This window comes from Nicotiana attenuata, unplaced genomic scaffold (assembly GCF_001879085.1).
Source record: "Nicotiana attenuata strain UT unplaced genomic scaffold, NIATTr2, whole genome shotgun sequence".
NCBI classification, from domain to species: Eukaryota; Viridiplantae; Streptophyta; class Magnoliopsida; order Solanales; family Solanaceae; genus Nicotiana; species Nicotiana attenuata.
The window spans coordinates 114900-128975 of NW_017673362.1; the positions used below are offsets into that span (position 1 = coordinate 114900).

At 42.9% G+C, this 14076-nt stretch overlaps 2 protein-coding genes across 2 annotated transcripts; one reads left to right on the forward strand and one right to left on the reverse strand.

Annotated features, from left to right (window-relative positions):
- Nucleotides 1–2801: 2801 nt before the first annotated feature.
- On the reverse strand, nucleotides 2802–4505 carry LOC109216151. Its single transcript, XM_019380281.1, has 4 exons — nucleotides 4382–4505; nucleotides 3637–4310; nucleotides 3450–3554; nucleotides 2802–3377 (listed from the first exon to the last, which is right to left on the reverse strand). Exons 1-4 carry the CDS (start codon nucleotides 4503–4505, stop codon nucleotides 2802–2804), a joined length of 1479 nt encoding a protein of 492 aa, XP_019235826.1.
- Nucleotides 4506–7606: 3101 nt separating this feature from the next.
- Nucleotides 7607–12812, forward strand: LOC109216152 (uncharacterized protein At1g04910-like). The gene is made up of 10 exons (XM_019380282.1): nucleotides 7607–7957; nucleotides 8041–8100; nucleotides 8198–8291; nucleotides 8629–8705; nucleotides 9889–9977; nucleotides 10049–10232; nucleotides 10577–10758; nucleotides 11083–11185; nucleotides 11279–11610; nucleotides 11880–12812. The coding sequence occupies exons 1-10, from the start codon at nucleotides 7751–7753 to the stop codon at nucleotides 12358–12360; spliced, it is 1809 nt and encodes a 602-aa protein (XP_019235827.1). The 5' UTR covers nucleotides 7607–7750; the 3' UTR covers nucleotides 12361–12812.
- Nucleotides 12813–14076: the final 1264 nt, after the last annotated feature.

Below are 14076 nucleotides of genomic sequence, written 5' to 3' on the forward strand. Positions count from 1 at the left end.
GACTTCACCGATCTGAACAAAGCGTGCCCCAAAGATTCCTTCCCGCTACCCCATATCGACCAACTGATTGATGCGACAGCAAGGCACGGACTGCTGAGTTTTTTAGATGCCTACTCCTGTTACAACCAAATTCTAATGGCCGAAGAAGATGAGGAAAAAAAGACTTTCATCACTCACCAAGGAACTTATTGCTATAAAATGATGCCGTTCGGACTCAAGAATGCGGGGGCAACTTACCAGAGGTTAGTCACCAAAATGTTCAAGGAACAGCTCGGCAAAATAATGGAGGTCTATATCGATGATATACTGGTAAAGCCAGCAAAGAAGGAGGACCACATTGGCCATCTGCAAGAAGCGTTCGAGATATTAAGGCGGTACGGGATGAAGTTAAACCCGGAAAAGTGCGCCTTCGGCGTGGCCTCAGGGAAATTCTTAGGTTTTCTTGTATCGCAACGGGGAATCGAAGTCAACCCAGATCAAATCAAAGCTATCGACACAATACCCGAAGTGCTGACCAGCAAAAAACAGGTACAGAAGCTGACAGGGCGAATTGTCGCCCTGTCAAGGTTCATTTCACGATCCTCGGACAGATGTCACAAATTCTTCAACGTATTAAGAAAAGACCACGGGCTGCAATGGAACGAGGAATGCATCGACGCCCTGAGGAAGCTAAAAGCGTACCTGTCCTCACCGCTGCTACTCGTCAAAGCAGACCCAGGTGAGTGCCTACTCGTATATTTGGCGGTATCCGAAGTCGCTGTCAGTGCAGTCTTGTTCCGCAAAAACAAAGGTACGCAATCCCCTATTTACTATATCAGCAAAACCTTAATAGATGCCGAGATAAGGTACCCTCACCTTGAAAAACTAGCCCTGGCACTGGTCGTAGCTTCACGAAAGCTTAGACCTTATTTTCAATGTCACCCCGTAAAGGTAATAACAACTTTCCCCCTGAGAAGTATCCTGCATAAACCCGAACTCTCGGGTAGACTCGCCAAATGGGCAATAGAACTAAGCGAGCACGATATAACTTACCAACTATACCGACGGCGCTTCGAATGCCTCGGGATCAGGACTGGGACTCGTCCTCGAAGTCCCCATGGGCGAAGTAATTCGCCAGTCCATACGATGCCCAGAGATGACTAACAATGAGGCCGAGTACAAGGCTGTGATTGCAGGTCTAAAATTAGCCCTCAAGTACAGCGCCCGACGACTCATCCTCCATTGCGACTCCCAACTCGTTGTAAATCAAGTCACCGGGACTTTCCAAATCAAAGAGCAGAGACTACAGAGGTATCAGTCGGAAATCCGCAAACTACTGCCGGAGTTTGAAGAGTGCCGCTTCGACCAGATCCCCAGGACACAAAACATGGAAGCAGGTGGCCTCGCCAAATTAGCTGCGGCCACCAAAAATATTAACAAGGAAAGCGTGGTCACCCTCCTTCACTCAGCCATAGACCACATCGAGGTACTTTCTCTAAACCTAACTTGGGACTGGCGAAACCGCTTTGTGTCCTATTTACAGGATGGAATACTCCCGCAAGACAAGAAAGAGGCCAAGATACTCCGGGTGCAGGCAGCTCGATACAACTTGGTAAATCATGACCTCTACAAAAGAACATTTGGCGGCCCCCTAGCCAAATGTCTTGGACCACACCAAACTAGGCAAGTACTGGAGGAAGTACACGAGGGTCACTGCGGCGCCCATACAGGGAATCGCGCCCTCGTTCGATGTCTCATTCGCGCCGGCTATTATTGGCCTATAATGAAAAAAGAAGCCGCGAACTACGTCCGGAGATGCGAGCAATGCCAAAATTATGCCCCTATGATACATCAAGCAGGGGAACTCCTCCATTCGGTCACCCCGCCATGGCCTTTCATAAAATGGGGAATGGACATAGTCGGCCCCCTTCCGGCAGGACGAGGAAAGGTACGTTTCCTTTTAGTTTTAACTAACTATTTCTCTAAATGGGTGGAAGCAGGTGCGTACGCACAAATACGCGAACAGGAGGTCATCGCCTTTATATAGAAGAATATTATATGCCGTTTTGGCATCCCCAAAGAAACCAGCTGCGACAACGGACCCCAGTTTGTCGGAAAGAAAACGATTGAGTTCTTCGAAAAATGGCATATCAAGCGGATACTCTCCACACCATATCACCCTGCTGCCAACGGCACCGAGTCTTCCAACAAAGTGGTATTGAACATATTAAAAAAGAAGCTCGAAGAAGCCAAAGGGCTATGGCCCGAATTATTACCTGAAGTATTATGGGCGTATCGAACTACACTAAAGTCCAGCACGGGAGAAACGCCATACTCACTGGTCTACGGGACCGACACAGTCATACCCGTCGAAGTTGGGGAGCCTAGCCTGAGATACTCCCACATAAGCGGAGCAGTTACCGACGAGAGTAGGTTGCAAGACCTAGATGAGGTCGAAGAACGGAGAGATATGGCCCACATAAGAATGATAGCCCAGAAGCAGCAAGTAGAGAGATATTACAACAAGAAAGCAAAGGTAAGATCACTCAAAGTTGGTGACTACGTCCTCAAAGCCAAAACACTGACATCAAAAGACCCAAACGAAGGAAAGTTGGGAACCAACTGGGACGGACCATATAAAATCATAGCGATGGCTAACAAAGGAGCATTCCAACTAGAAACGATGGAAGGAAAACCACTCCAAAACAACTGGAACGTCGCCCATCTCAAGTATTTCCACTTCTGAAAGGTGTCACCTAAGCCGTACTCTTTTTCCCTTATCCACATGACTCACGAGCCGTACGTGCCTCAGTGTACATTTTCTAAACTTCCACCTCTGTCACACGACCCTCGGTGCGAAAGGCTCTATACACATCGAGCTGAGCCTCCGCATAGACCCACATCTCATATAAACTATGATTCGAGCCCTGACCAACCAGAGGGCGAGATGTGGAAGGCCCGGGGCGGCGATCTGCTTCTCCTGCCCTCGGCGGAGCTACTTGCCTTTGCAGCGAGGACAATTCCGCCCCCAGCTCCCCAAGATGCCTTTCAAGCTCCGCGACCCGACTGCTCGAGGCCTCCCTTTCCTGTGTAAGTTCCGACCTAGATAGGCAGAGGGCATCCTCCAAGGAGACAGTCTCAGAAATAGCGGCGGCCAACTTATCAACACTGGCATTCAATTCGCCCCTGAGCCCGTCAATCTCCGTTGTCTTAGCGCTCAGTTCGGCGCCCAAATCAGCCACCTTCAACTGCAGGTCGGCATTCTCTGCAGTCACCCCTCGACCCAATTCGAGTTCATCCTCCTTCGCCTTAAGGAGAACCTCCAACCCACTGTTACGAGCGATGGCCCTCACAAGCTCCTCATCTTTCTCCTCTAGTTCCGCAACCCTGCTCTCCAACTAGGCCTCCCGCTGTTTGAGCCCTTCGCGGAACACCTGGAATTCAGGGTCTTAAAGGTAGAGGTCGGATACCGCCCGGTGCTTGGCACGGTGTTGCTGGTACTTCGTCGACATTCTCTTATAAAGATCCGTCCTCCTTCCTTCACGACGACCCCTCTCTACCTCCAGGACGAGGGTCTGAAAAAAAAGGAAAAAGAAATAAACACACATTTCCATGTCAACCCTGCAATACAAAAGAAAAAGGGAGGGGGAAACCCACCTGAAGGGCCATGCCAGCGACCTTCCACGACAGCTCCGTATCACTCATCGTTCTAAGCGTCTCGCTCTCAGGAGCGGCGCATAAAAGGGTAAGGGTCGATGCGACCTGCTCACTATTTAGCAGTAAATTGTAATCCCCCGGGATTACTATGCGACGGTCAGACCCATCCGTCATCGTTTTCACATAGGTGTGGCGACCCAAAATTTCATTTATATCCTCCGGTGCGACGTCGGAACCCGACCCCTCAGCTTCCACACTAGGCCCTCCAACGTTAGTCGACTCACCCCCCTCAGCAGAGCACACCGAGCTAGCTCCAGGAGCAGCCCTCCTCTCGTGGGCTGACCTCCCCGACAAAATAGCTTCAGCCATGAACACAGGCATTGACGTCGTCCGAGATGCCCCACTCCCGTCAGCATCAGTAGTCACCCCATTTCCTAACTCCAACCTTCTCCTTTTCCTCTCTAATGGTTCGTCACCATCAGAGGATTCGTCGATAGGATGAGAGGTTGGCGCCAACGAGGGTGTGTCTCTTGCCGTCGCAGATGCGGACGGAGTTTCCCGCCGAAGAGGTAGAGGACGGCCCTCTCGGACAGACGTACACAAGACGTCCTGAGCTCCTATGGCAGGTCGCCTAAAAGCAGGGACTGGCGCCTTTCTCCTAGAAGCTCCCCGACCTGTCATCAACAAAAATCATACAAGTGAGATAGAGCCACACGACCGGCGATGCAATAAATCAAAGGTTTACCCGAGGAAGCCTTAGGGCCGTAGCGCTGAATGAAGGCGGCCCAAGTTCGCGTCTCCTCCGCATGGGGCAACAGGCCGGCAACCCAGTTCCTGAGGCCGATGACAGGCTGGGGTGGGCGAGCCATAGCTGCAAAACAAACGGTCAGAAGCAACATTTGCGGAAGATGGAGAATACAATGAACTACGATACTTACGATTGTCGTTCCACTTTTCTGGGAACCCGACGGGGTTAGAAACCATGTGCTCAGTTTTGATAAAGAAGTATTTGTGCCAATACTTTCAGCTCGGCCGGTCGACTGTTCCGACCACCAACCCCTTCGTGCCACGAAGCCTTAGGTGCACCATGGTGCCCCTAAGGAAATCGGGCGAGAATAAATGCAAGAGGTGGTGCACGCTGACTTCACTCCCGGCTAGTTCTGCATATTTAGTCAACAAAAAGAGCACTTTGAGTGTGTATGGCATGAGCTGAGCCGGGCAGATATGATAGAATCTGCAGAGCTCATCCGCCAAAGGAAAAAGAGGCAGGGTATAACCGATCATAAATGGGTACTCATAGAAAGCGCAGTACCCGGGTCTGTGAACGTTAGCGTAGTCCCCACCCGCCAGAACCATCTCCACGTGGGCAGGGATATCGTATTTTATACGAAGAGCGTCGAGATGAGTTTGGTCTGTCTCGGAAAGTATGGGGCTCGGAGTAGGAAGTGGGTTCTTACTGAAGTCACTCCGAGATGAGGGATGCCGTGGTAATAATGCCTCCACTGTAAGAGGACTGTCGTCATCCTCCACCTCCACTTCTCCTCTATCGGAGAAAGGCACTGCACTTATCAGAGCAATCTCAGGAACCTCATCAGTAGGGCGACGAGATTTTGGCATGATTTTGTATGGAGGTAGCAAGTCACACCAATGGATAATGAGAAAAGAAGGCTTCCGATCGAAAATGAAAGCGAGAAAATGAGGATATGCGAAAACGGGAGAAGAAGATCGAAGAATTCTCGAGAGTGGCTAAAGTTCTTCAGCGAGATTGAACCCTTCACCCATTTATAAGGTTGGGTGGTGCCAGAATCGAGGCGGCAGGTTTCAAATCAGCGCGGGAAACCAAGCGCCAAACCGTCAGCTTTTCTGCCTCGAAAATACGCATAATGATGACGCATACAAACACTGACGTCATCCAGGGAGGAGCGCTCTTTTCAATGTTCCGTCGAATGTGATTACGATCTCCTCTACTGGCCACGGCGTAACGTTTCGGCAAGCCAAATTCTCTTTAAAAGAGGCACTAATTCCGCCCATCGAGGACGCACCTCACTGCGACCTCGACAAGCGAAGGGACTAACTGTATAGGTTCGAATTTGGTCGATCACGTCTCAGAGGTAGCACGACCAACCATTAGGTATCAACGTGTCGGTATAGGGGGAAGACGCGACCCAGGAAGGAAAGGAGAGACGTCCTCGCGTCGTCGTCGGTTCCGTTATAAAATATACTTTTCCTTTTGTCGTTCCTGTAATGTGTAAAGGATCCTCCTTTATATAAGGGGGATCCACGTCTTGTAATTGGGGGGATCTTTTTTGAGGGACAAGAAATACAAATTCTCTCTCTTTTTCTCTCTACCCTTTATCTTTGTACTGATCTATCTCTTCTACTGTGGCAAGTCCATCTTCCTAAAAATTATCCTAGGGTTTATTATTCTCGACTACGATTTACACCTTCATCCTTTTGATTGATTTGCTTAAAAAGAGTTAACATCTTTTGAGTCAAATACCTTCCTACAGTAATCTCTGTAGTTTTGCTCCTCTCTTGCGTTAATTATTTGTCTAGCCTAATCTGTCCAAATGGTATGGTCCAGTATCGAAATTAGGATTTTCATTAAAAAGTGTCAACAACAACACAACAACAACAATTCAGTGAAATTCCACAAGTGGAGTTTGGGGATGGTAGTATGTACGTGGGGAGGGTAGTATGTACGCAGACTCTACTCCGGAGGAGTAGGGAAGTTATTTCCGATAGACCCTCGGCTCAAGAATTCACTAAAAAGTGTCAAAATATAAAAAATTAAATACACGAAAAAATCAAAGGGATTCAACATATAGTATATATGCATAAAACAATTTATTTATACCTAGCAAAACATATAAAATTTCGGTGAAGAGGTGTAACTGACGACCCTTGGTTAAACATGGCTCCGCGACTAGTCTAGTTCAAACCTTCCAGCAAAGGCAGAACTAAGATTTAAAGTTTATGAGTTTGAGATTCTAATATTTTTAAGTAACTAGGTTCTAAGTTAATAATTTATACATATTTAATAAATTTCTTAATATAAATACTAGGTTTCGATCAAAATTATTGGGATTAGCTGAACCCGTAACCTATATACTAGCCCCGCCCTACAACCCAGCTTTAATTGATATCCCCAAATACAAACACGTTTTCCCTTCTCAAGTTAAAATTGAAAATATATAAAAGTGGTTTAGATCTAATTTAATAATAATAGCATTACACTACATTTACCACTTGTTTGGATGGTTGTTATGTATCGTTTCATAAAGTGCCGTATAATATTGTATCGTATTGTACTATGTTATTTTGATGTATACAATGTTTGGATAGATTACATTATTTTCCGTCATTTCATGGTGTCATGCATCGATAATATGATGAATAAACTTATTATAAAGAAAAAAATAAGGTACAGGGTAAAATTATTATACAAAAAGGTAGGATAAAAGATAAAATAGGATTATTTAATAATATCGAAGGACAAAATGAGAGGAAAAAAAGAAAACGACGCGACCACACCATATCGGACTGTTCCACAAAGTGGCATTTTGGTCGTTTCGTAACGACGAATTTAACAATACGATTCAATAAAATTTATGTAACAAACAAAATAAACATCGTATTTAAAGCAACAATACTATACATTACAACAGCCAATAACCATCCAAATAAGCTGTTAGGTGTAAAGTTTTGTTTTTACTAAAAAAAGAAAAATGAACTCCATGCAAAATTTGACCGTTTGTATAGACATGCGTTATCTTCATCAAATCAGTTCAAAAGAGAGTGGCATGATAAATGTGAGTTGTTAAAATGTAGATTTCCTAACTAAGATTTTAGGTGCGATTTAGTCGAGGCGGCAGTTAGTTTAGTATATTAGTACAAATTAATTAAGGGATAATATTTCTGCAGTTTAATTAATGAATTAAACAAACAGATAAATACGTAGGCATATATAACATGCGTATAGTGAGAGATAACAGCAAATACGTTACCGGGAATATTACAATGTCGTTATCGTTCGACGGAGATTCCAAGCTGATTATTTAATGCCGGCGCCGGAGTTGCTGAATTACCGGCGATTGTTCTTGCTTGTAACGAAATGAAAAACAGAAAGCAACGCCATGAGACGGCGGCGGTGTTTATCGGACTTCCGATCATTTTACTATTCCGTCGACGCCGTCGCATTTATCACCTCCTCCCTTTTCTCTCAGCTTTATCCGGCGCTTTTCTTCTTTTATTTACGTTTCTCTCTTATCTCTCACCTCCTATTAATAGCCGCCATCTTCACTTTATCAGCCGCAGCTCGGTGAGAACCACGAAATGTTATTTACGTTACAAAAACCGTTTTTCTCTGTTTTTCTTTTGACTTTGTTTATGTTGTTATTCTAGTTTAATAACGGAACGGAGTTTCGAAAGAAACTACTAGAAGAACAAGTGTTTCGGGTTCCGGTGAGTGAGCGCGTTTTACAGCTTTTACATTTCTATATATCATGAGTTTGTTTTATTTGATTTTTCGTTGTTGATTTCGGGCTTTGAATGTGTACAGATGGGTGGAGGGAGCTTAAGCAGCCGAGACCTGTGGAATTCGAAGAAATCGAATTTCTACCATGGTTGCAGTGTTGCCACTGACCAGTTTTCAAGTGAGTGAGCAGCTTCCTTTATATGTTTCCAATTGTTAACTCATTTTGTTCATTAATTGCTAATGGGAGTGTAGGGGAGACTTGGACCAATAGTAAAGTTGTCTGCATCACATCCTTTGGAGGTGCGGAAGCAATAATTAATGCTTGCATTATTGGAGGCGTGACCCTTCCCCAGAACCCTGCGTGAATACATGATGCCTTGTGCACCGGATATTCTTTTTTAATTACTAATGGAACCCGGGGAGAGGAGGGGGGCAGAGTAGTTTTTTTTTTTTTTTTTGGTTTAATCATTTCTGTTTCTATTTGTTTGATGTGGGACCTGTATAACATTTTGCAGCTGCTGAGGTGAATACACTTCCTAATAGGTACTTATTGATAGCAACAAGTGGAGGCTTGAATCAACAGAGAACAGGGGTACTTCTCTTGTTCCCAGTAACTGTTACTGCATTTTACAGATTAGTTAATTTCATATTTATTGTGGACCTGTCCCCCAGCCGAACCTTATTCTGGCTCACTACAACAGTAATTGAGGAAAATGGCTCTTTTGCTGATTTGTTAATCCCTCCTGTCCATTTTAGTTGTCGTGGTTACTAAAAGTAACTGATCCTAAATACTTGTCATTCTAGACAATCAAGATATAATTAATTATTTTTTCTCCATTTGTCCTTAGTATTAATTGGGCTTCAAAGTAAAAAATATTGATTGCATAACATAGAAATAAAAAATCTCCTAGTAACAACTTTTTCAGCTATTGAGAAGGGTATAGTAATCAAAAAGCTCATCTCGTTAATAATTTCTTAAGGGACGTGTAAAGGAAAAACATAATAACTAAAATGGACAGGAGGGAGTACTATTTTTCAAGAAATGCTGTCTCTGTCATTTCAATGAGATCTTCAAGTATTTAAATTCTTTGTTACAGGTGCATCATTGCCTTTTGAATATACATAGTTGCTCCTAGTAACAACTTTTTCAGCTGTTGAGAAATAACAAAGCAAATTAGAACATGTTGAAGCACACTGAACCATAAACCCCCAAGTCCCCATGGTTTTCCTACCGCATATTAAACCATGAACCATAACATCAGTTGGATTAATGACATGGTGCTTGTTCTTATAAATTGTTCTCATTACTTCCAGCTACAGAGGCACTGCAAGTTGTTTCTCATGAATAATATTAGCACTATTCCCTAACACTACCTTGTACCAAATTTTAGCTTTTACCTAAGATAAGTTTACCTCATTTTAAGTGATCTTCCTTTGACCTGGCTGAACTAGTTAGCAACATTGATCTGAGGCATTAGTAGCCGGCAAATAGAAGAAAACTGACAGCCAGTTATTTGGTTTCATGATCCTCTTGTCTTTTCGGGATGGATATAGTTTTTCTTGTTCATGGCACATTTATCATATGTATGGACATTATGGTGTCATATCAGTTCTTGAAATGATATTAAATCTGTGCATCATGCATGTTAATGGATATTAATGGATATTACAGTATGAGTTGATCATGTTTAGCCTGGAATTCTATTCTATTTCTGTTACATTTAAGAGACTCTTGAAATGATGCGAGTTTGGAGTTGTATTCTTGATGAATGCAGATTATTGATGCTGTTGTCGCAGCTCATATCTTGAATGCCATCCTTGTAATTCCAAAGCTGGACCAAGAATCTTATTGGAATGATTCAAGGTTTTTTGAGCAATCTCTTTGTTTTGTTTAGTGATTTCAAATCTTGGGGACTAATCATTCTTTTTGTTCAGTGACTTCTCCGAAATTTTTGATGTCAACTGGTTTATTTCATACCTCTCAAAAGATGTCAAAATTATTAAGGATCTCCCAAGAATGGGAAATAAACTCATTAAACCGCACACAACACGTGTTCCAAGGAAGTGCAACGCTAAGTGTTATCAGACTCGTATCCAGCCCATTTTAATTAAAAAACATGTAAGTCAGTCTACATTAATAAGAATTACTGTACTTCATTGTGCTTGACTTGTGTCATGTATCTTATCATGATGTCACTCCTTGACAAATGAATTTTTGTAAGTTTACATGCAGACTCTCTAAGTTGGAAATGAATTAGCTACACTTATAGCATAATTTTAACTTATTTCCTAGAAGTTTTAACTTTAAATACAGAGCCGAAGTCTGTTGATCACACTTGAACTTAAATTTTGATGCTCAACTGTCCAACTGCTTTGTAGTAATAACAAAAAAAAAAAAAAAAAAAAAAATTAGGAGATGAGAGTTGGCACTCTGATTTTGAAGAGTTCTCGTTGCTGATGCAGGCTGTTCAGTTAACAAAATTTGATTACAGACTCTCCAATCGTTTGGATACAGAGCTACAGAAGCTGAGATGTAGAGTCAACTATCATGCATTGAAGTTTACTGATCCCATAATTGAAATGGGAAGAAAATTGGTTGAAAGGATAAGAAAGAACAGCAAGCATTTCCTTGCGCTACATCTAAGGTAATGCGCTTATTTGATACTTAAACAAGATCTTTCTGGTCATTATTTTTTCTTACTTAACAATCAATATAAACAGATGTCCAAACTATCTGAACTCTATTATGAATTTTTTATTCTCTAGATACGGTGAACGTAATGCTAAAGCTCACTCTTATTGCTGTTGCACATATTCAGTTTTGTCAAACTAGAATACCTATATTGTGTGGTATATTTGAATTCAACGTATCATTTACGGACTTAAAAGTTGATCATTTTAGTGTAGATTATGGACTTATCCATGTCACTACTAATGTGCTAGCTGAAGTTTTATTTCTCGTATGATAGGTTTGAATCAGATATGCTAGCATTCTCAGGATGCTATTATGGTGGAGGAGAAAAGGAAAGGCTAGAACTGGGTAAAATACGAAAGAGGTGGAAGACATTACATGTAAGTCACTAACTATTACAGTAACTGTCAGTATCTGCATTGCTCCTACTACTTGCATTAAACATGTTGTTGCTTCTTTGGCATAAAATCCAGTCAAGAAATCCAGATAAAGAAAGAAGGAATGGAAAATGTCCTCTAACTCCTGAGGAAGTCGGCCTTATGCTTAGAGCACTTGGTTTTGGTAATGATGTTCATATTTATATCGCATCAGGGGAAATCTATGGGGGTGAGGAGACATTGGCTCCTCTTAAGGCTTTCTTTCCAAATTTTTACACCAAAGAGACACTTGCCAGCAAGGAGGAGCTGGCACCGTTCTCTTCCTTTTCTTCCAGAATGGCTGCTTTGGATTTCATTGTTTGCGATGAGAGTGATGTTTTTGTATCAAATAACAATGGCAATATGGCAAGAATGCTTGCTGGACGAAGGTACGCTCTTGCTGTTTTATACTTGAAAGCGTTGTCAAACCTTTAGTTAGAGTTACAAAGATACATACAGGGGGCAGAGCTAGAATTTTGAGTTTATGAGTTCTGAATTTTAAAATAGACAACTTAGTAGTTCTAGTGAAATTATTTATGCATATTAAATGAATTTTTTATCACAAATATAGGATGGACTAAAGCTATTGGGTTGTGTCGAACTTGTACGCAGGCTTGTGGCTTCGCCCCTGCTTACGGAAATCTTTTTCATGTTGCAGGAGATATTTTGGTCACAAGCCAACTATCCGTCCAAATGCTAAGAAGCTATATAAGTTGTTTATGGATCGAAATAACATGACGTGGGAAGAGTTTGCCTCACATGTTCAAAATTATCAAATAGGTTTCATGGGAGATCCAATGGAGGTAAAACAAGGGAGGGGCGAGTTTCATGAAAATCCATCAGCTTGCATTTGTGAAGAGTCCAATGACAAGCCGAAAGAAGATATAAATATTCCTGGAAATCATGCAATGAATTTTGAAAAGGGCACTGATTCTGCTGATGATGGTGCTTGGCGATCTTTTGGTGAAGTGACTGATGGTCAGATTAGTGAAGACGAGCATGATTGGTTTGATACAGACTATATGGAAAATGAAGTTGGAATTCAAAGAAGAGTATTTCCTAAACACATGGAGGCAGACTCTAGCCAACTTTTCTTTAGCACAGAACCACCAGAATTGGAAGAGATATTCTCAGATTAAAAAGTAGTTGCAGCTTGCATTGAGAAGAATTGTGGCACGAACGAGTTCTGTCTTGTGACGAACTTTTAGAAATTCGCTCATTGTGACTGTTGGCTTCAATTGATTGATACAAACATAATATCTAGGGGTAGAAAATTTGTACATAAGGCCAGCTGAAGATCATCGATATCTTGTTTCTCCGTTTATGCTAGTCAAGGTGCAGTATTAAGGGCAGGAGGTTCGCGTTACGCTTGTACAGCACATGTTGGAGGACTAATACTGTACAGATTTATTCTTGGATAGACTGAAGTGGGTGGATCATTGAATATGGAAAGAAATGCTTTGAGGTTTGTTCTGTTGGCGTATTCTGTTTTAGATTCATTTTTACTTCTGTTTTCTTTAAAATGGAAGGAGGAAACAAATGAATTGTATAGTGCAACTCCAGAAGAGTGTATTCTTGTTTACCCTGGAATCCGGATAACAATTGAATTTATATGGGGTTTTAAGGATACGTGAACTAAAAGATACAAAAGGTTTGGATTGAGGAAAATAAAAGATAAAGACTCAACAATTGCTGTTAAAGTAAATAATCGCAGAATATAATATTGCTTAGAACAATTGTGCTTGATAGCGTATAAGAATTGAGAGAGATGGTACTGTAGTGTAATGGTTTCCGATCCCCTCTTTATGGGGTCTTCTCCCCTTTTATACATTCTGATTAAGGGTAAAAATAAGGTAGGTAAATTAATTACATCGTGGATCCCTGTAATTACGCCTTAATGGCCTGAAGTGGTTGAGAAAATCACGTTTGGGCGAGATATCCGGCGACGCTTGGTTATCCGTTACGAGTCCGGCTTCCGACCTTGTGTGTTTCTCCATCCGGTGGTGACTCATATCGAGCTCTGCAACGGTCTCGAAATGACTCGACCTCGGTTGTTGACGTGGCCGTCGTTCTACCTTGCATCCAGGTCGGGTTCGATGGCCCCGACTTGCCCCGGACCGGACCCAACCCGGTCGGGCTCAGGCAAAAAGGGTATCACCCAATACAGATAGTCCCCTCATTTATTAGAGAGTAATGATAATAAACGATATGATCGGTGACGTGATGCCCGTGACGTATGGCCATACGCCAGCTGAAAAAGCCATCGAGTGCTCTGACCACGTCTGCTGCAGGCATTTAATGCTTCTCTTAATTATCTGTCGCTTCGTGTCTGTAACTTCGCGATTCGTGCCGCCGCCTCATGGGAAAAGTATAAACGACCCTTCCAGGTTCAACATTTCTTATCTTTCTCAAATTTTGCGTTGGTTGTATTTTCTTTTCATCTCTTCGTAAAGCTTCAAGAAATGGCGAAAACTTCACAAAGTGTTCCTTCTAGACCAAGCTCGTCTGCGAGCCCCGCTAGATCTGATGAACCTGCGCCAGAACCCCCATTGAAAGCTTTTACACCGACTGGTTGCTTCGGTATCTGCCGACTTCCAGGTTGAGAACCCATCATTGGTCCCGGGCCGCGGCGAACCGGCATCGGAGTATATCAGCCTAATCACTCCCGGTTGCCTAGACCGGGTGAGGGCTGAATGTAGATGGGAAGGGAAAGACCTGGTCGCCCCTTCCCGTGACGAGTCGATTATGACTCACGTTGAAGGGTATCTTAGTGTATATACATATCCCTTCACCTTAGGCCCCTTAGAACCCATCATAGTGGAGTTCTGCCGGCGGTACGAGGTGACCTTAGGTCA

Coding starts and splice junctions, on each gene's coding strand:
- LOC109216151 (XM_019380281.1), bottom strand. CDS start 4,505: ATGGCTCGCCCACCCCAGCCTGTCATCGGCCTCAGGAACTGGGTTGCC. Junction 4,311..4,381: donor CGGCCCTAAGGCTTCCTCGG/GTAAACCTTTGA, acceptor TGTTGATGACAG/GTCGGGGAGCTTCTAGGAGA. Junction 3,378..3,449: donor ACCGTGCCAAGCACCGGGCG/GTATCCGACCTC, acceptor CGGGAGGCCTAG/TTGGAGAGCAGGGTTGCGGA.
- LOC109216152 (XM_019380282.1), top strand. CDS start 7,751: ATGAAAAACAGAAAGCAACGCCATGAGACGGCGGCGGTGTTTATCGGA. Junction 7,958..8,040: donor ACTTTATCAGCCGCAGCTCG/GTGAGAACCACG, acceptor TTGTTATTCTAG/TTTAATAACGGAACGGAGTT. Junction 8,706..9,888: donor TGAATCAACAGAGAACAGGG/GTACTTCTCTTG, acceptor TGATGAATGCAG/ATTATTGATGCTGTTGTCGC.